This window comes from Alosa alosa, chromosome 2 (assembly GCF_017589495.1).
Source record: "Alosa alosa isolate M-15738 ecotype Scorff River chromosome 2, AALO_Geno_1.1, whole genome shotgun sequence".
In the NCBI taxonomy this organism is placed as follows: Eukaryota; Metazoa; Chordata; class Actinopteri; order Clupeiformes; family Clupeidae; genus Alosa; species Alosa alosa.
Genome location: NC_063190.1, coordinates 27,078,769 through 27,101,798, shown reverse-complemented (window position 1 = coordinate 27,101,798; position 23,030 = coordinate 27,078,769). Strand labels below are relative to the sequence as shown.

The 23,030-nt window shown below is 44.6% G+C and overlaps 1 protein-coding gene and 1 long non-coding RNA gene across 3 annotated transcripts in view; one reads left to right on the top strand and one right to left on the bottom strand.

The window, feature by feature from the left end:
- Window positions 1-23,030, top strand: part of ppp2r2bb (protein phosphatase 2, regulatory subunit B, beta b) — a gene marked incomplete at its 3' end in the record, with an annotated part of 75,843 nt that overhangs the window by 21,356 nt on the left and 31,457 nt on the right. The window contains 1 exon segment of one of the 2 annotated variants that reach the window (XM_048237722.1): window positions 12,403-13,072. Within the exon segment in view, the coding sequence (XP_048093679.1) occupies window positions 13,003-13,072 (70 nt within the window). 2 annotated transcript variants of the gene reach the window in all.
- On the bottom strand, window positions 961-2,031 carry LOC125291143. Its single transcript, XR_007192937.1, has 3 exons — window positions 1,899-2,031; window positions 1,276-1,430; window positions 961-1,117 (listed from the first exon to the last, which is right to left on the bottom strand). It is a non-coding gene; the product is annotated as an uncharacterized LOC125291143 (long non-coding RNA).

Sequence of the window (23,030 nt, the reverse complement as noted above, 5' to 3'; positions counted from 1 at the left end):
TCTTCCCTCCTATGTCCTTCTTATTTAACCTTTCTTCTTTATTCTTATATCTTCTTTTTTTCTTTTCTTTCTTTAATCCTAATGTAAAACACCCTAGAGAAATTCCTCTGCTTGCTAGGAGGAACAGGTTCCATTGGTGCATCTGACTGAATGGGGTCAGCAACACAGGAGTTTTGAGAAGTCTGATTTGTGCTGTGTGTGTGTGGGGGAGGGGGTTATGGGAGGTGGGGACTCCTCTGGTGCCTGAACTTTGTGAGCTGAAGTGGGTTACGAGGTGCTCGCACGTCCGCCTTGAGGCCCGCTGCTCCATCGAGAGCCACCAGACCAACAGCCGGCCATGCCTCGCGGTGCTCTTCGTCCGTGGCTTAGCCGGCCAAGCCTCCCAGCAGAAGTATTGATTCTGGCGCGACTCAACCAGGATCTCTGTGGAGCTCTGTCTTTTAGAAGAGAGAGATTTATAAAAACAACAGGCACAGCTTGCAGGCACCAACAACCTGCAGTTGCATGCAGTTTCTCTTGAAATCAGCAATGATTACTTATGTTTTTCAAGAAGTTGTAGTGGCACACTGAGAAAACTGATAGCTTCCTAGGGAAATGGTTTTCTGAGGCCCTGTGGAGAAGTAAAATTATATGAACTCTCTCAGCAAATTATACTTTAATACATTATGGGAGCCTATAAAATCCATTTATTAATGCATTTACATGCTTAATGCACCTACTATCATAGAGACTTTATGGAAAGCCCATGTTAATACACATAGTCATCCTGAAGTGATACATTAGTCTAGCGATCAATAAACCCATCAGGATAGGGCAGTGGTTTTAGACAGGCCTGTTGTAGCGAGGACCCAAACATATGTCTGTGCTGTGCTTATTTGATGATATCTCACAGGAAAATGTAAAAGTTCCTGGTGGGAGAATAGTAAATGTTACCTTGTTGAGTCTTCTGAAGGTGTCGTGAGCCTAAAAACACTGGTGAAGGAAGGTGCCTGCTTGATAACGCCAGTAAAATGCTCTCGAAGGCTGCTCTGTTGTTGAGATGTTTTTGGCACACAAAGGCTGCTTTCTTGGTGAGCTTGTTTTTTGATGGTAAATAGGCTTGGTTGTTGATTGGCTGCTGTGGGAAATCCCATACTTTTAGCACAAGGAATTGAACACCTGACAGTCTCTAGTTTTAAGGTAAAAAAAATACTTCTTATTTATTATAATTTTAGCTTTTATTATAATTTTATGTAGATATGCTTTTTTTCTTTGTCAGTCATATGGTATACTCACAAATGACGTTGCTTCTTTGCTGCGTCACTTGAGCCCGTGGAGTGCTTTCTGTGACACCACACCATGGCGGCTTATCAATTCCGGCCAGTTTCTGGAACAAGGTCGTTCGAAAACCGCTGGTCTGGATGTGGAAATTGGTGCTGCTTATAAACAATCTACATAAGGCTTGGTAGGTTAGTTTGGGACCGTGGGTGGGTTACCACTGCCAGGGCTAAACCAAGATTACAGCGAGAGCATTGGATGTAGGTCAGAAGGAGTGGGCAGGGGGACCGGATTTACTGGGGGATTTTAGATAACGCTGATGATGTTTATGTGAGGCTGTGCATTTGAAAGGCAGTTAGGGTTAGTCGTGGGGTTATCATGTAGAGTTAGGACTACTTTGGTGACAGCTGGCGGATATGTGGGCAGTCTTCGGAGAAAATCCACTCCAAAGTCATGATGCCAGTTTTTACAGTCTAAACTGCAGTCATGGTCTTCAACATTAATGAAGGGAGTGCAGTCTACAGAGGGTAGACCCAGCCTTTTAGATGCAGGAGGGTTAAATAAAACCTAGGTTGTTTAACAGGGTGGACAGTTATGAGGGAGGGTATTTCAACATGGCCCAGCACAGTAATATAACTCACCACTCCGCAGCAGAGAAGGAGCATTTTATTTCCTTTCTTTCTTTATTCCCCTTGGCTCCAGCTGCAGGCCCTCCAAAACAAATCGATAATAATGTGAGGCCACACACCTCATTGGCAACAGGAAGCAATTCTTAATGTCTCTACATATATAGCCCCAGCACTGACAAAGAACTCTGAGATTTGCCATGGTATGCACTTTCCCTGATTGATCGATATCTTTGGCCTCTCCTCTAAAACCCTCTCCAGACAAGGGCTGCGCGGTGTTGTACAACTTTTGAGGCTTGAGTTGGGCTTAAGGCAGCGTGTTTCTCAAACATGACACATACAGTATAATTTAATTTCAATTAGGGTTTAAGGCAAACAACAAGTAATGGCATCTCTGGTAGTTAAACAGACTCCGGGTGTGAAGGTCTACCATTTTTTTTGTGAGCTTCTTACATTGGCAGTCTGCTTTCATGCCTTTTATTTAGCAAGGTAGGTCTTTCAAGATCTCTCTAGTGATTGACACTTCTCTATTAGTTTAAACAGTCTTATGATGGATGATAATATATGCAAACTCTCAAGGGGTTTTGTGGATAATGGAGTTTCCTTGAAGGTTCCACTTGAAGATTTGTAGCACACTGTCTACAGAACAGGTCCTCCATTAATGACTAAATACATTTTCTCTAACCTTAAAACTAGGCAGACACTGTTTTTTTTACAATATGGTAACTCACGGCTCATGCCAGACATACCAGAAATCCAATCAGATCCAACTATTCATCTTCTAATCGCGCATCGAGAGCCCAATCAAACTACAAGATAAATCAACCACAACAAAAAGTCAAAAGTTTGTCGGATCCAATTGATTCACGGACGTTCATCAAATTCGCACAGTGTCTGTTCAGCTTAAAGTAGAACCCTTGCATTTACAATATAATAGTTCTACCTGGAGGGACAAATAGTAGTATAATAGATCATTCATAAAACACAATGTATGTTGTGTATGTAGTAAGTCAAATTATTATTTATTTTATTATTTTGGAGCTCAACAACCCTTCCTTCCATGCTCCTGAAGCAAGGTGTTTAACATCTGGTCATTGTTTATGGCTGTGATTGAAATTGGATGAGAATCTTGGACAGCAATTCATTCATTCAGACAGTCATTAAGGCTGAAGAAGTCTCCTAGAAGGAGGGACCATAAAGGCAAATAGACCTGAGCCCAATAGCTATTCGGATGACCTCGAGCTTTATTCCTAGTGCATATTTTGGAAATGAGGTTTGCTGTGCAATGTTCCCGTCTGTATTGACTCTATCATCTGAAATATGAAGGTCAACAAAGACCTCTCATAAACAATATGCCACAGAATGATGAAATGAGATTTCAAAAGGCTTCAGCTAATGTTTATGAAACAGCAAGCAAGCTCAAAATGCTGTTAACTTTGTTTTTGAATGAACTTTGTTATGAAGTTGCCATCTCAGGCCTAAATGGCATTGGAATTGCAATTTAAGTCTTAATCTCTGAATAGTTTTCTTTATTTTATGGCAAGTGTTTTACTTATCTGTGCATAGGGCTTTACTTTATACAGGGTTCTTTCTATGATATTTTCAAATATGTTTTAGCACATCAGGGAGATGTCATTAAGCAGCTAATCACACAGTCTTGTCTCAAACCTGCTGATCTCTTCAGCTGATACATGCTCATCAGGAAAAATGTTTCCCACTGTGAGCAGAGCAATTATGCTGCATATGTATGTGACATTTTCAAATTCCTTACATACGCTTCTGTGCACATGCACACACAACACACACATACGCACACACACACGCACACACACACACACACACACACACACACACACACAGACACACAGTAATTTTCTCACGATCATTATGTTGGCACTGTTGAATGTCTAGATGTGTCTTGTCATGCACTTATGCTACCGTGTTCTCATATGATTGATCTGCATTCAGTAGAACATTTCGACTTGCAAAACCGTTCATGTCTCTTTACGGCAATGTGCAGACTGTCGGTCGAGAGAGAGAGAGAGAGATGTAAAAAGGAAGAGAGTGTGTCTGTGAGAGAGGGGGGGCATAGAGAGGAAGAGAGAAATAGAGACACTGCGAGAATGAGTGTATATGTTTGTTATGCACAATATAACGTGTGTTCCATCATGATATCTTGCACATATGGCCGTCTCAATAACAAGATCACTCATCTATCTTAATTAATTACATATCTCTCTCTCTCTCTCTTGATCTCTCTCTCTCACACACACACACACACACATACACATTTTTCTCTCACTCCTCTTCCTCTGCATGTATGTATGCATGTTTATCAATATGGCTGTGTGTGGGGTGTCTGCCTGTCACTAGATCAGGTGTCCACTAGTGCTTGCTTTGCTATAAAATCCGAACAACTGTGTCAGCTGAAAGCAGCCAAAGAGAAATATGCTCTACCACCATGTTGAGTGGGGAAACACACCAAGGTTGCTTACACAGGAGACGGATCTGTGGCTTTGGACAATCAAGAATAGAAACTTCATATGAAATGGAGCTCAGCTCATCAAACTCTTGTCAGTTTTACACACTGAGGTGCGATCACAGTAAGTGAATAGTCTGTTTGTATCACCAGTGGGAGAAGATGAAGGGCAGAGACAAAGAAGGGATCAGTGTCCAAATTCCATCTGATGCATGTCATGGTAGTGTTTCTGACCATGACTAGGCATTATTGGATTGGCATTACTGTTGCAATGCCACTAAATGTCCATGTGGTGGTGCTATAAGGTAACTCTTAAGCACCGTCCTACAGCCAGACTGCATTCACCCAACCGGCAAGTATATACTATTTATGAAGAGTTTGGTTCCAAAATGAGATATATATTTCCATTTTTATGATTTGTTTTAAACCAAACTATTCAGATATTGACCACCATGATACAGTCCTGCTTGATTTCCATTGCCACTCCATTGCCAATTAAATTGTACTGTTATGCTGTTTTAAGGCGTGTGTGTAGTGGTGTGTGAGAGAAAAAAGAGAGAAGGTACAGTGTGTGTGTGTGTGTGTGTGTGTGTGTGTGTGTGTGTGTGTGTGTGTGTGTGCATGTGCGTGTATTCACTGTAAATATCATTCTAAGCTGTTTGCTGATATTTGTTGTTTTCTGGGATGTGCATTCATTTTCTGGGATGTTTCAATATGTGTTGTGCAATATGTCTTGCATTTAGCACTCAACTATACTGGCTTGTTGTTTCTCATTATAGAGCCTTTATGTGTGTGTGTGTGCATGTGTGTGTGTGTGTGTGTGTGTGTGTGCCCCATGTGTGTGATGACCCAGCCGTAGGAGACTATGACATATGACCAAGCTGGCTTTGGTGACAATAAAACACTAAACAGCAGAGGTTGTTTGAGTGTGTCAAAGGGCCTTGTAAATCCAGCCCATCCCTGGCAGCCAGGGCAGCAGTGCCGTGAGTGAGTGCGTCTGAAATAAGTGCGAGCGAGAAAGCCCCTTTCAGACTGTGACATGAGGGCGGGGGGATTTAGACCAGCGTCCAGCTGGGAGATCCATCTGATCAGAGCCGCACTAAGCCCAGGGCTTTGGGTGCCATTTAAACCCGGCTTGCTCACGACCACTGAAGTCACCTCCATTTCTTTTTTTTAAATTTTTTTATTTCCACACCCCCCCCTCTTAAGCTCAAGCCACTCAGAGGCCATATACTCTACTCCATCCATCCATCCACCCATCCATCCATCCATCAGCTTCTCTTGAGCTCATGTAGCTGAAAGAGAGGTCGTCATTTAGAAGGGGGCTTTTATTTTGCGCCGGATTTCCATGCCATGATGTGGACTTCTAATGACCAAAAGTGGAGCCAGGGAGAGAGAAAAGATGTATCCACAGTGGCAGCGCATTTTGCCACAGGATTCTGAAGAGTGAGGGCGAGCGAAACAAACGCTGATCTGCGGTTGCCATGGTGACAGGCTGTTGCAGACATACAGGAGTGGATTGGGGTACGGGTGGGGGAGGGGGTTGTAACCTACTAGAAGGGTGGGGTGTGTGTGTGTGTGTGTGTGTGTGTGTGTGTATGGAGGGGGGGTTGGCTGCAGGGGGAACCGGAGGCTCCCGCCGCGACCCGTCTGCCTGATCCCCCCCCAACAAAAAAAAAACATAACCACCCCCCGTCCCGACCCCCGACTAGAAACATCCGGCAAATCCTCCTGTCGAACGTAAGGCTGATAGGCAAAACAACAGGTCACCGTTTAGGAGTCCAGCCTCTGGCCGCTGCCTGCTACCCCTGTTGCTGGTCTGACCATATGGCGTCAGTGTTAAGCTACATCTGAACCTGCAGGCTGCCCCACTGCAGCAGACAGGCAGGGCAAAGGAGCATCTCCATTCACAAAAACAAAAGACTGCTGAAAGAGAGAATACTGTGTTGTGTTGGTGTGCAGGTGTCATTATTTAGATTGTTTGTTCAATTTCTTCCAGATAGGTTCTAAAATCACTCCAAGTTAGTCTAATCTTTGGCTAATTTGTTGACTGTACACAGCCATTTTGTGTTGAATGCACTGTGTGTTTGGCATGCAACAGCATATATTCTCTCATGTAGAAGACAAAAGCTACGTCAGCATCACTCAGAGTAAACTGTGTATGCTTGCATTTATTATATATATATATATATACATTCAATGTACAATATACATAACAGAAGCCAAACGTGGAAGCAATGTCTCTTTAGTAGTCTGATCATAAGACAGAATAAACTTAGTGGTCAGTGCAGCATTGCCGGTCTCCACAGACACAGTTCGGCCTTTGAGAGATCTCTAGCTCATGTATAATAAGTGTGTCTCTACTTCAGCCTATTTTGTAGGACTGGAAATAATGGGTGAAGTTACAAACCCTCACAGCTATGTTCCAGCTCAATTCATCCTCATCATAAATAATATATTGTGAATCGACAGAAGTAGAATCTGTGTTTGTTATGGTGAGATGATTATTGTGCCCTAGGCAGATTTGTTTTGTTGTTGTTGTTGTTTTAAGAAAAAAGTAAACAGTAACTTGGAAAGAAAGATCAATGTGTCTGCAACAGACTTCGAATTTGACTCACACACTTCTTGGGCCTGAAACGGTAATGCAAAATAAATCAAAGGCTCTCGACGTCTGTCCAGTATGCCCATTCCGTGTAGGCCTACTTCTGCATAGGGCCTATACTATGCACACTTTCTCCGTTGCAACGGATGTCGTTATTGAAAGTCATAGGGAGCGTCCGTTGTCAACGTTAACAAACAATCTCTCAAGCTGTGGCTGATGAGAGCTGTCCACGGTGCTGAATCGGCTATAGAATTCGTAGTTTTATTTCCGTCGGATCAATTCAGACTGCTACGTTAACGTTGTTAGATAATCTCCAGATTTCATTTGCTTTATATTTACAAAATATCAGCTGTATGCTTCTTTCTGAGCTGTCGAAATCGCTCGATGTTCTTGTGTATATACCTGTGTTTTGGGGTTTAAACTAACCTAAAATAACTATTTTGCGTGTGTGACGCATTTGCTAAAACCCCTGTGAAAATGTATCACGTCGATATCAGACTTTAATTAAACTTTTTTGAAAACCTAATCAGTAACCACAGGCACATCTGTGATGCTCGTCAGTGACTGAAATGTATTGATGAATGAAAAGGCCTATCTGTGACTGGAGGTCGCGACTCGGAGTGAATGATTACTTAGACTCAGAGATGATGACATAGATAGGAAGGTCACTCTCCGTCTTCATCTGCTTTTGCCCTGGATTCTCAATACATCCGTCAAACAGAAGCAGCGTCCAAAAATAGACGCTACAGACATGTGGCAGGATTCAAGGATTAAACAAAATTAACATGAAAAATATACCATGACTCCATGATTGATATAGTCCACGCAATCTACATATGTGCATGGCTTTATCATTCAGAGTAGCATAACTCCTTGGTATAACAAAGGACATTAGCTTATTATAAATTAGTTATTTTTTGTGTAGGCTATTGCATTGCTGTATGGAAGCAGAATCGGGCTGTAATTGCTACATGGACCTGTGTTTGGCATTATGTGTACTGAACATAGTTAACACTTCAAAACAGTGTGCTCTATTTGCCTACATCAGTGTTTCCCATACATTGACTTATTTGTGGCGGCCCACCACAATATCAACATTGACCACCACACAATGATTTTCAAGGTTGTACTAAATTGTGCTTAAATCTGCTTAGCATCATAACCACGCTGCGCTAATTTGTTAAAAAACTGTTGTATTAATTCTGCAAACCAACCACCACAAATAGAATTCAATTCTGTGGGAAGCACTACATTATTCATGCCCTGTGCAGTACGTTTTCTTGCACTTGATTGTAAGCATTGTATCAGTGTTAGCTTGGTCTCGGTGGTATGAGAAAGAAAACTGCACTGGTCATCATGCCTTGGTAAGGCCTATTAGATTAGCCATGCACAGGCTGGTTTTAATCCTCACATTTATCTTGTTACCGCTCTCTTGTGGGCTCTCTCTCTCTCCATCTCTCTCTCTCTCTCTCTCTCTCTCTAGCTTTTAGAAAATGCTGTCAGTGTGTGTTTCCATGCAGGTTTTGGCCATTTGGACATATTCATATTCCCAACCACATCTCATCTCAACCACATGTCATTGTAAGACTTCTATCTCACTCTCTCTGCCTCCGCCCATCCCAACCCGTGTCCTTTTCTTCTGCATTCTCCGTTTTCAATTCATTCTGCGCTCTCTCAGTCATCCACATCCACAACCGGTTTCTAAAATAGATGAGTTGGCGCTCTCTTTAATAACACTTTGTGAAGCGTAATGAGATTGTTAGGGAGGAGTGGGTCAGGCTGGACAATTTCCTTCCTCTTTCTCTAACTATCCATGTCTTTCTCTCCCTGCCTCTGTACCGTTCTTACCCCCAATCTCTTCCCCTCACCCTCTCTCTCTATCTTTCCTTCTTTCTCTCTCTCTCTCTCTCTCTCTCTCTCTCTCTCTGTGTCCGTGTGTAGTGATAGAATACTATCTGTTCTTTTCAGCCAGAGGCTTTTTAACGGTGTAAGCACTTTCTCCTCCAACATTCCCTTACATTCCTGAGAGGCAATGCAGTGAATCACACTGTGCATCATAGAGGACCACATACAGCTTGGTCTGCTTTGCATGTGAATTACACCCTGAACGGAACGTCTACATTAGGCACAAGCGCAAATATGCTTTAATGAGGATCTTCAAGAAGAATTCATTTGAGCCTTCATTGGACCATGAATAGGTAAATGAATCAGCAACGGCTCGGTAATGAGTCCATGATATATGCAAGAAAGAAAATGCTCCAGAAATCTATGACTTGAAGTAGTGAAGTGAGTGATACTCGCCTGAAAATGTACTGCCAGTTAGTTTTTTCCGACGGGAGGCTTAGCCTCAAACAAACCGCACGTTGCTGGCGTGCCCTGAAGAGCAGGACATTTTTACGGGTGGCTGAGGGTGTGCACCACTGCTGCACTCTGCTGTCTGAGTCAAGCCATTAAAGCACAAAGCTTTGTCACTGTCAACAGCAGAGAAGACAGAAGCCCTTTGCCACTGCCCCCCATCTCCACACCCTCCTCCTTTTCTCTCCTCAGCCGTGGACACCCAGCTCTCTAGCTCGCTCTGTGGCATCTGGCCAGATTTGCACCAAGCCCAATCCTATTTACTATAAATGAAATTAGGCCACCTCACATACCGCTGAGCTGTGGCCTGCATGGACGCATGGACGCTCTGAGTCGACGTGTATTTCTGTCTGTCTCTCTCTCTCTCTCTCTCCATCTTTTTTTTCAATCCTACTGCCAAAGGTTGGAATAAATAAGAGCTGGTCTGTGGTCTTCATTACAATGTTAACCCCTCACTAGTCTCTCCCCAACACACACACACACACTTAGACAGACAGACTTTTTTTTCACCCGATATTTATATATAGTCTTCCTGGTGAGGTCATTTAAAATCTCGCTGCCTGGTTGCCGTGGTTGCATGAATCAGTCCACGGAGATAAGGCAGAGTGGGAGATGTGGGTCGTAACCATGGCGCCATAAACCAACAACCAGCTTTAATATACTGAAACAGGGTGTGTTGTCAGGCTGCATGAAGGTGTGCTGGAGGAAAGCTGGAGAGGCTGGGGAGACTGATCTCTCTGGTGGCTGCAATGAATATGCATCAGGATTGTTGTGTGGTTTTTTGGAGGGCTCAAAATGGAGCATTCAAAACACCCCATGGATGTTGTTGTATTGTGATGGCATGCATGTTTAAAAATGAGAGCTCTATTTATCTCCAAATGTTTCATGAGTCACTGCAAATGACTGGAACAGTACTATTCTCCGACTGTCAAAAGCTACACTGTCTGACCAATTGACCACTCTGACCACAGATCAATTGTCTATATATTTCAAGTAAATGAGACTTTTGTGCTTTGTGGATCTGACACTTTAGATTTGAAGGCAAATTTACTTCTAACCATGTAAATAGTGGATTATGTTCATATCTATAATTTCTCTTTATATTCTTAGACTGTGTTGCTGGTAAAGCTTATAAAGATGAGCAAAGTGATGTCAGTAAGTGATGTCAACAAAACATCCTGAAGGCAGCCAATTATGTGTGCCTCACCCAAAGTGGTGGGGTGAAATTCTGCCTCTCATCCCACCCCTCTCCCCGGCTGTGAGTGTGTCTGAGCCCCCACGAGCAGGACAAGCTGGAGGGCACTGGAAGAATGCTAATGGGAGTGGGATCCTGGCACACATTTTCCACATTTACAGGGCTCTTGTAGCCACTTTAACTGCAACGTACAACCCACACACACTAACACACACACACACACACACACACACACACACACACACACACACACACACACACACACACACACTAACACACACACACACACTAACACACACACACACATACAGTATATACTAACACACAAACACATACAGTACAACACATACACTTATGCATGCACACACACACCACTAGCACTAATCATAGACAAAAGCTCTGACACTAGAACATGCACACACCACACATAATAGACACACATGCACACATGCATTCCCCCACCCACACAATATGCTCACACACACAGGAAGAGACTTACAGACAGGCATGGATCCCCAGCTCCATTAAATGTGCTCTGGGCAGGTGCTATGTGGGGAGATATAGGGGAAGGGGGTCTCTGCAGATCTGGCAACCCCTGTGCTGTAGCCGGGGCCGTGTCCTGCAAGAAGCAGCCTTAATTAGAGCAGGCATTTTATTGATCTCAGGCGTCGGCACCTCAAGGCTTTTTCCACCCCGCTATCATTACACAGTAACTGTCTCTCTCTAGGACCCCATCCTGCATCTGAGAGAGAGAGATAGAATGTGTGTGTGTGTGTGTGTGTGTGTGTGTGTGTGTGTGTGTGTGTGTGTGTGTGTGTGTGTGCGCGCGCGGTAAGAAGTTGGCATCCTCTCACTTAAACCCTGCGTCTGTGCATGTAAGGGCTTGCTGCTGAATGTGTGTGTGTGTGTGTGGGGTGAGGAAATATTTAACACAGACTGCAGGGTGCTTATTCAAATTGCAGCCCTTCAATCGTCTCTCTACAGTCATTCGTCACCCCTTCATGTAGCCTCCTGCTAGTTATAAATCTACTCAAATATCAATTAAAAAGAAAAATAGGAAACGTGAAAACGAGAGAGAGAGAGAGGAATGAAGGGGGAGTCTGACTCAGATTGTCTCATTATTAAAACTCAATAGTGAAAACAATGATTCATCCAGCTCACTCAGCAGGATAACTTGGCTTTTTTTCCTGAATGTGCCTTGCCAAACATTAACCATTTATTAATGAAACCAGATTGAAAAGGGAAACATGAATTTCCTGCTTCATGGTAGAGTGGGGATGGAGCTGTGCATGTTCAACTGGTCATAGGTGGAACCACCATCCCCCATGCTTCAGTACACAATAGCACTGGGTGGATTTAAATAATGGCCTTTGATTTATTCCTGCAGTCCTGCTAAGGCAGCCAAGTGTTAAATAACCTGTGTGGTAGGAGAATGCCTTCAACTTGTAGGGTGAAGTGAAAGGACCAGCAGGGTGGCAGAGACAGGAATACAGTACAGTTAAACACAGTTGAGGAGGCTTAGTGAAATTGTTTAATGGGAAACCACAGAACTTTGTTGAGCTCCGGTCTTTTATCTGTCAACTCCTGTCAACACACACACACACACACACACTCAATGTGTCACAGATGACTATCATGTACATTAGATTTCTCATCCTAAATCCGTACAAAACGAGATAACGCGGAACAACTGAGCCCTGTTCTGGTGGGACCCCTTTATCGGGGTCGGTGGCATAAAAGAACAATATCAAAAAAAAATTGTAACCGGGAGTCTGATGTAGTGTAGATGACCAAAACCCTCACCGAATCTGCCCGGTAGAATGCTGCCCCCGCATGTGCGCACACGTACCGGTGATGCTGACGCAGTTCGACACAGGCAATCTGCCTGGGAGGAGCTAGGAGCGCATTGCGCGAGTTGAGCTGCCGCAGCAGCAGAGTCAGCGAGGGGAACACCGGTACGGCGTGGCGACCGACAGACACATCGGGGCGAAACGAGGGTGATCCGATCCGACAGTGAGACACCGAGCCTCAGATGGCTAGAGACTGAGGCGGATTCCGGTCATGCTGTGACAAAGCTATTGCATAACATACCGACTGTTGCATCTTCTATATAGACGGGGATGAAAACCGGCGCTATATTAAGGAACGACGTAAATATAATTCGTTTTGTATTAACTTTGCACTCTCGCACTGCGATTTAATGCCGACCTAATCCTTGAGGTGACACGCCCCATCTTCAAACGTTGAGAAACGAATCGGTGTTAGAGCAGCATACTGGAGCAAACCTTTACGTTCCGACAGAAATCCAACGGTGTCTGAACGGAATCTCTCTATTTTTGCTCTGTAATCCGTTTTGTCGCCGTGGTGGCAAGAGAGGGTCGAACCATGACGAAGAGCCCGCTGTACGTGCGGACCCTTTGCTGAATTGATGACATAGGACCATGGATACTTGTCTCTATTTTTGGCATTCAACTCATAAGTGTCACAAATGGATGAAGAAATAGACACCCGCAAAATCAATAACAGCTTCCTCCGCGATCACAACTATGCAACCGAAGGTATTTATATCTCCATATTAGGCTACCTACATGGGATGTCATTTTGGCTACATCACTGTATAACCTAGCTAATAATTGCATTGGGCCATACATGACTGAAGATGTCATTACTCATTACAGGGTTATTGACATCAATGATGGCCTATCTGTTTAGTTCGTTGTTGGGATGTGCGATATTGTTGGCCTTCTTCTGACGCAATTGGCAATGAATATGGTAACTTTTTGGTATTTAATGTTTGGTCGGTCAGGGAATATTCATGTCTAGCTACGCTAATGAATCGAGGAAGCAATCTCACTCCGTGCTTTGTAAAGGAACAGGTGTGTATTCATATTGTATGAGATGATGCGGTTCGGTGCTGTATTGGAAATACTGAAATATTGTTAGCTAATGTTGGTTTGGCCTACACATAGGCTAGGCCTAAATGCACAATCATTCAACCGGTATACCAGATATTCACCCATTTGGCAATATCGAGATGGAGATGATTGATACGTTTTGCTACTCTGTATCTGTAGCATCTCCAATAATCTTTATGAAAAGTAGGCTAATGTATGAAAAGTCAAACAATTCTGGAGCTAATAGTGGTCTGCCTAATATTTTTTTAGACTAGACATCCAGTCAGTTCGTTGATGCACAGGATCACAAAAAGCTAACTGATGAATGGTAGCCCACCTAATTAAAGACCCACTCTTGGTGAGTGAGCAGGGCCCTTCAAGCAGATCTCAGCTTAACAGCATTAGATGGTGGGGGTGGATAGGAAGAGAGGAGGAAAGGAAGAGAGGAGGAAAGGAGAGAGGGGAGATGAAGAAAGGTATGGGCTGTGAGAGAGAATGGGGGTACAGGAAGAGGCATGAAGAAATGGCACATCAGAGATGGGTGGAAAGAGAGATATGTGGTGTGGAAGAGAGAGAATAGGTTCAAGAAAATGAGAGAGAGAGGAGGAAGAGACAGACACAGACAGAAAAATAGAGTGGAAGAGAGAGACAGGAGATTCTGAAATAAATCAGAGATTATGCTGAAGCCCTGGTCAGACAGATGTGACAGCATTCCACTTGAGCAGTTCAAATCCTCGGCACTGGCTGTACCCAAAAATTCAATCGCATAGAAGAGGGAAGAGGGCCAGCTTCAAACAGACAAGCCTCCCCCCTGGAAAAAAAAAATCAGAGAGAGAGAGAGAGAGAGAATGTTGCCATGGTGCTATGTGTTATTTGTTGGCATTTACCATCATTTTCTTTATGGGTCCCCCTAGAGTTGCCTATTCCCATTTTTTGGGGGCAAATTATAATTGGTCACAAAAATAGCTGGCGTTTAGTGAGTGGTGGTCTAGATTGGGGCTAGAGGGGACCTCTTTATTTCATCTCAGCAGGTATTTTGTGTCTGTGCACGGAAGTGCTAAAATGGCAGAGATAGTAGGGCACTCTGCTGTGGTGCAATTACTACAAACAGCAGTGGCTATGTGGATGCTGAGAGGCAGAGGGAGAGGAGCTGGGGAGGAGAGAGGAAAGGAGGGGGGATGCAGCATTTGGTATACAACCCCATACATGGAACATACTCTTAAAACACATTCAGACAGGGGAGGAGGTGGAGTTGGGGGTGTAGGTTAAATCCTCTTAGCAGAGGATAGGGGATTTTCAGAATCTTTGTTTGGTCACATTAGCACATGGGCTATAAACAATGGCAGTGATACATTTGCCGTTTGCTAACTCGTTACTTTAAAAGCTGACATGGAAAAAGATTAATGTAAATAGTTTCCCCGGCTGTAAGATAAACAAGATGCGATGACGATTCGTGGTCTAGTTCAAACGATTAGAGACAAGTAATCTTTATGTTTACACACAAAATAAAATATAATAACGTCCAGCATGAATCAAAGGAAGTTCATGTATAGATTTAGTGGCACTGCTTCCGTGTCATGAAGGGAAATTCATGCTTTTTATTCAGCCTTCTCGCTAGCAGTTCCACTTCCACTTGCACTGAAGTGTCAGATAACTGCTCTAACATAGCAGTAGGTAATTGCATTTAAAATTCCTATAGGAGCAATCTGAGCCTAAACTGCTTCCCTGTGAGCAAGTCTTCAGGCACTACATACCACCTGCCTCTGCATATATATAACATAATGCTAGGACGCCTGAACCTCCCATCCCCCCTTCACACAGCAGAAAAAGAGGCAGAAAGAACATCATTCCATTCCTCCATCTCCTCGCTGTCTCTGGGTGGTGGAAATCGGGGTGTGGTGATGGAGCTGGTTAAAGCGCACACCGCACACCTAGCCACCACTTCCTTCGTTACAAGGGTTTAGGTTTAGCTGCGTCTTGGTGTGATGGATCCAGCCTCACCCACTGACCTACAGACAGCGGCGTCCTCCACCCCCCCCCCCACCCCGCCTCCACTCAGTCCACCCCCTGCCGATGCTGTGCCATGTCCCCACCCTCCCCCATGCTTCTCTCTTTTCCCAGGAGATAGGAATCCTCTCTGCCCTCCCCTCGCTACCTCTCTCACTCTGTCTCTCTCTCTCTCTCTCTCTCTCTCTCTCTCTCTCTCTTTCTCCTCCCCCACCCTAGCCTAGCCTTCCCCTTCTGCTTTACATTCTCCCGGAAGACTACGTCCTTTTTTGGGGGGACTTTTTTGCATGTGTCTGTGTCTCTTTATCTCTCTCTGACATATCAAAACACGTGTAAACGTGCAAACAATGCCTCTCACACGTGTGCGCGCGCGCGCACACACACACACACACACACACACACACACACGCACACACACACACACATACACACACACACACACGTACACGCGCACACACACATACATTTGCCATCCCTTAGCACCTGGTACCTGGCACCAGGAACTATTCAAAATACTACACCAAAAATGTGCTACATGTATAGCTATTGGACATACTACATGTGCCAAACCAGCCCACTTTTCACAGGTCCCTCTCAGATAGATAGGCCTGTGACTCTGCATTTATTGGGATTAGGTCAAATGCATTTCCTCCAGCATTCCTGTCTGTGGGATGAAACTGAAGCAGAAGGCTTGGAGAGAGTCCCCGTCTCCATGGTAGCCAAGTAAGGGAGATGTCATTAGCAGGTCTGTGATTGCATTGTGCGTTAAGTGTTACCCATGCCACGGGACCATGCCACTGTCACTTGACAATTGGTTGAATAAATGATGACTCATGCATTTTTTAAAGCATCTTAATGCACTTGTGCTTTGCCCTGGCCCCTCCTCTCTCATCCAGTAGTCAACAACGGCAGCATCGAGCAACTGAATAAACTGCTTTGCCCCCAGAGAAGCATTGCAGCACTCTCCCATAATGCAGATTATGAACGTGGAAAAGCCTGTGCACCACATAATAACAGAGGCAGGGCTTCCGTCGCAGGCTCCTGCCCAAATCCACACAAATAAAAATAAAGGAACAGACAAAACAACGGACATGTGGCAGGGGAGTCTAAGCTTGGCTGATTGGTTTTAAAGAACAGATTGAATGATTTCAGGGTGCCGAAGGCCGACCTATTAGTTGACAGTGGAAGAGATGGTGGTGGTGGGGGTTCAGATGATAAATGCGCAGAGAAAAGACCTTTCCTGAGACTTAACCTCTCTCAGAGATCTGGTTCCGGTTCTTAAGGTGGGAGGATTAGTGAGTGAACGAATGTGGGGGAGGCAGGAGAGGAAAGAAGCCCAGTCACGCACCAGGACCATCCTCTCTCTCTCTCTCTCTCTCTCTCTCTCTATTCCCTAATCAGATCTCAGGCTCTTACTACTCTCATCCCCACCCCAACCCCAGCATGCATACACACACACACACACACACGTACACACATGCACACACACACACACATACACACACACACACACACACACACACACACACACACACACACACACACACACACACACACACACACACACACACACACACACACACACACACACACACACACACACACACACACACACACACAAGCATGCACAAACACACACTCTGTGTTTATTGGCTATTGGCAAGCCTTCTGTACAGGTGTAGACAGAGGAGAAGGAAGATGAGACAAATTCTTACACTCATACTGGTAGCACTGTTGTGGTCCAGGCCTCTCCATCTCTAATGTCCTGACATGTTTATTGGACATAGATAGCAATGCCAGAGTCCACTCATCAATCTCAGGGTCAGTTTTGTGTTGCATAAAGTATTTTTTGTTACTCAAGCAAATTAGCCCAGCACTAGCCTAGTTCTATGTTAGCACATTTAGTGGCATCATAGGTCAGGCCATTAATGAAGATCACCATGTACGTCATGGAACTGATGGAACTGCTTAATGATTATAGAGTACTGTGACAATTGTATAAAGTGGTATTGATTCACACTACTACTTTAATTATATAGAGTAGCAATTGTATAATGAGATATGTGATATAATACATAAGCTAATATATAATAGATATTTATGCAAGATAACACATATTTGGTATAAGCATATACTATATTAACAAAACTGTATAGTTCTTTGCCATGTGATATAGCAGAGATGGTCTTCCAATCCCTTCGATTCAAGCTCTGTAGAATCTATGCTAACATCAGAGTCGTCTATACGTTATTCTTCCCTGTCTACTGACTGAGGGGATTGCCCCAGGGAAAGAGAGGCCTGTCTGAACTGAAGGCTCGCTACCCAGAGCGGTTCTGAAGTCTTAACGGAGCAGCAGTCTAACGGAGTCTCCTCACGGAGCCTGCGTAGAAGAGCAGAATAGGCCAGGGAAGAGCTGCGTAGAAGAGCAGAATAGGCCAGGGCTGCTGTGGGAAGCTGGCCAAGTTCAAAGGGAAGCGAGAGTAAGAGAAACTGAGAAGAGAGAATGAGAGAGAATGCAAAAAGACAGAGAGAAAGGAAAGAGTGGGAGGGAGAGAGGGGGGGCTGAGGGATGCACCGCACAGTTGCAAATTATTATTCACACAACAAGATGGATGACCTAAAAATAAAAGCAGAAGAGAAAAAAATAACAGTCTACAAAATGTCCCTACCCTAAAATATTTCAGCAAAAAATCTCCCTTTTTAACTATTAGCAGAAAAAGCTGGCCATATGAAAAGCAGCTTAAATGGCTGGTATGTGTTGGATTGCCTAAGATTAGCATGGCATATGCTTATGTATCTAATGTGGTTCTTTGATGGGCAGGGGGAGATTCTGTGCTTTGAATATTCATCGGTCTCTGGGATGTTTCATGTCTGTTTACCCATGGCCCTGGAACATATGCTGGTGTGGGGTTGGCATTGTGTGCCCCCGTGTGCTCGCGGGGTCTCTCGGGAGCGGCTTCGTGTTTACCCCGAGAGAGGGTTTCACGTGCTCCTGCATGCGAGCAACACTAATTGGGGTGTGTTGGAGTCATGGTGCCTTGGTTGAGGTGTGTACATGTGTGTGTGTGTTGGAGAGACAGAGAGCAATGGAGAGAAAGAGACAGATGCATCTGCCCTTTGTCCCTAAGGCGATGGGTTTTAAACATTAAATGTCTGTGAGGCCCCCCTCCATCCACTCTTTCCCTCTCTCTCTCTCTTTCTCTCTCTCTCTCTCCCTCTCTCTCTCTCTCTCCATGCACCCGTCTGTCCAACAGTACCACGTCATTCATGTGGGTTCATCCCTTAATCAGCTTGGCCCCGGGGCCTGTCTGTTTGGGTATTTGTGGCAACCTTGTAGTAACTGCCTACGTGATGCAAGCACAAGCTCATGCAGGGAAAGTCTCTACCTTCACCTTCCCTCAAATGATTCAGTTAAAACACTGTGAATATGTACTGCAGGCAAAGCACAGATCCGTTTTTTTTCCTGGCATTGGTCATTCGTTGAAGATTTAGAGTTGTTTTAGTTTTAGAGCTGTTGCTAGGCTGGAATGCAGTGGGCATTGTTGGCAGTCCCAGGAACTCTTTTGGCTTTTGTCTAGTGTGAAAGCAAACATGAGAGGACTTCATGTAGACAATAGCAAGGGAAACTGACCAGCAGTGGGACTGCCAAACAGAGGAAGTCACCTTCATGGTCTTACAGTAATGGAAAGTGCAGAGAAGTTTCCAGAAACCACCCGGCATAACCCCTCTCTAGCCATAGGCACACACACACATACACAAACACACACACACATACACACACATACACACACACACAGTCACATGGCGGAGATGGACTATTAGTCCCTTGAGCTCAGTGTCTGTGTGTCTGTGTGTGTGTGTGTGTGTGGGGGGGGGGGTGCTGTGAGTGGAGGTTAGCATTGTTTGGCCTTTTGACTGCAGTATCTGACCTGTCTGTTAGCTCCCCTGTGACCACAGTGTAAAACAATGGTGAGATCACATCACGCTTGTCAGGCATTCCTCTATAGGCTCTGGACTATGTACGGGAAAAAAGACCGAACAATGAAAGGAATGGAAATTATGTTTTACATTTTTATATTGCTAATGTGGTAAAGTGATAGTCACATTTGCATCTGTATCTATTTGTATGGACATGTGTAACATTTAAACATTTTACTGCATGGTAGACTACTTTCTCAGATGTTAGCCCAGATACTCAATCTGCCAGCCAGCCAACACTGCACTGGTGGATGGACCTCTGAGCTGACGGTGCATCTGAGCATCCACCATCCTTGACCAGACAGCCAGAGTGCAGAAGGCTGCACAACTTACTTATTAATTTGGCTAACGCTAATGTCCAAAATGTCTCACTTGCACATATGTACTACATGCTTTTAGAGGGTCAATCATGAAATAGCCACTAAAATGGAGGCTTTTACTGTAGTAAAAGAAGAGTGCCTTGGGTTTTCTTTTTTTGTTGTTGATCTACTGTAAGTTTGGTTTAAACACAAGTGCATTTGTCTGGTCTGTAAACAGGATTCTGGTGAAATAATGTAGAGTAATTATATTTTCGGATCTTCAGAAAGTCTCTCAGATTGGTTTTAATTGTTGACTGTTCAAGGTGGACCAAACTCATTAAGATTCTAGGCGAGATAGCTGAACACTGAAGCTATTGACTTCCCCCAGAAGGATTCAAAAAGGATATTGAGGCTGACTTTTGTGTGTAAGAGGGTATTAGGAAGAAAGTGATGGACTGAACGTGCCAGGAAAGCGATGTTAAGTCTACTTAAGAGTACTCATTGTCTGTGTTATCTTAGTCGAGTGCCTTGAAGAAAGAAAAAAAAAACTCAGGTCTCCGACTCTGCAACGATTAATTTTAATCTTTGATGAGATTAAATGAAATCCGCATCAAGTCGCCAGTTAACTTATGCTCTGGAACCATCCAGTGAAGAGGAGATCCCTTGTATAGAGTCAAAAAATCCTAAATTACCCATGCGACTGAATGAGTATGAGTATGACTGTTAACACAGGTCATGGATAATCATTCACAAGACACATGCAAAGGACCATTCATCCATGACTCACTAATACTATATGTATTAAGTATTCAAAGTATTCTACAAGTAATTTCCCCCATGGAGATGTAGCCAGACTCCAAGTCCCAGAGGACAGAAGAAGGAGCCTCACCCTAACATTAGCAGCACTGCTGATTAACAATACTGCAAGCTAATGCTCTTCATCCTTAACTTCATAACCCTTTTACATATTTAAAGAGTGAGGAGGCTAAGTTTAATGGACTGCACAGGGCTGTCTTTATAGCTTAGATTGTAGAGCCAAACTGATGCAGTTGGTTCCTTTCAGTAATGGGGTTTTGGAGTCTGTGATCGGTCTGCGAGCTGGACGCTCCTGCTGCAGTGTATCGATGGGGAGTGTGATTTATAGGAGCTGCACTGCCTGGAACACTGCGCCGGGGGTGGGGTGGAGGTGGTGCTGGTGGAGGGGGTGGTGTGGAGGTGGGGGTGTTTGGGGAATGGTGGAAGGACTCGGCCCTGCACTGAGTTGATTAGTTTGCTGGCGCTGTCGACTGATGTGGCTCCTAGACCCGGTGACCCTGAGTAAGTGTAACAGCGGTGTCGCAAGACAGGAGCAGATGCAGTGGACGTGTGTGTGTGTGTGTGTGTGTGTGTGTGTGTGTGTGTGTGTGTGTGTGTGTGTGTGTGTGTGTGTGTGTACGGGTATTTGTGTTCGGAGGATTGGGAGCATGTTGATGGGTTTGTGTGTGTGTGTGTGTGGGGGGGGGGGCATGTTGATGGGGTTTGGTGTGTGTGTGTGTGTGTGTGGGGGGTGGGAGGGCGCAGAACATGTTAATGGCGTTTGTGAGGAGGAGGTGAGGCATCTCAGTCCCAGCGACTGTGACCCTCTTGTGCAGGCTCATTAAATGCAGATTGCTGACGCCTTACACCCCCTCCCTACCTCCTCTCACTCACTCACACACGCATGCACACACACACACACACACACACACACACACACACACACACACACACACACACACCGACCTCACTTAATCCCTTTCCATGCCCTGCGGCATCCAAGTCTCTCCCCACTCCCTTCTCCACACCTCTCACTCTGATTATTAACCTGCTACACCACAGAAACTGCAGCTCTACCACCCCCTTCACCCCCCAACACACACACACACACACACACACACAAAGACAGGCACAAACAAACAGGACACTCACACACACACACACACACACACACACACACACACACACACACACACACACACACACACACACACACACACACACACACACACACACATATACACGCACACACACACATATACACACACTCACACACACACACACTCATCCCACTCAAACGCTGAAGCATTGTCAGCATTGTTCCTGCTGTCTCACCTCCAGCCCATGGAGCCATTGTCCCGGTGGAGCACTTCAGCCCAACTCTCCCCTGTGCACAACAACCCCGCACAGAATCATGGTAAAGGGAAAGGAAAAGCTTTCCTTTTAAACTTTAACCCCTCGCTCGCTAAACCCACTAAACCCACTCCACCTGAAGGCAGCAGCACAGCTGTCACTTGATGAACTTAGACACCCCCCCCCCACCACCATCATATGACAGGCCACCAGCAAAGCTCAGATATTCACTGTCATATGAGCAAAAAGAACAAGGTATCAACTTGTTGTGTTGTTGTGTTGTCCTTGTTTGTGTTTAACTAAGTCCCTCTTCCGAGCTACTTTTAAAGACTGGACTGTAGGGCACACTAGGGGTCACTGGACAGGATTTGGAGTCAGTGGGTTGTGGTGGTTTACGTGTGTGGGACAGCCTAGGAGCATAGCAGATATAGAGCAGTAATGCTTCGGTTATATATAGTCACTCTAATCTGCCCCAAATCCTGCCCACCACAGGACACCCCCAGCACACACACACACACACACACACACACACACACACACACACACACACACACTACACACACACACACATACACACACACACACACACACACACACACACACACACACACACACACACACACACAACACACACACACACACTTACACATACACACACACACACACACACACACACACACACACACACACACACAGACAAACACAGAGAGAGAGAGAGAAACACAGACACTCCCTCACAAACACACAGATTAATGCTTATTCTAACTCTCTTAAACCAGGCAGGTGGTGGGTGGTTGAAGCACACTAGGAAATTTCCATAGCCATGGGAACTTGAATAAGAGATCAAATTAAATCAAATATTGAATGTGGACATCCTTCATGTAGAAACTGTTTGATTTTCACTACATCTTATAGGTTGAATTTTGCCCTCAGAGAATAATTTAATGACCTGAGATCATTCATTCACTGGTCATTAAAGGTTAATGATAACATGTCTTGTACTTCTTGTACTTCTTGTAAGGCCACATAACACGCTGAATATCTCTGTAAGCTCACACAAGGACAGGATGCTGTGGCTCGCTAATCATGGAGGGTAGCAGTCCTCCTAAACTATTTTGGTTTTATTATGCATCATCCTGCCTTTCTGTCTGCATGCCTGTGCCATGTTTTGTAAAGGTATTGCTTTGTGT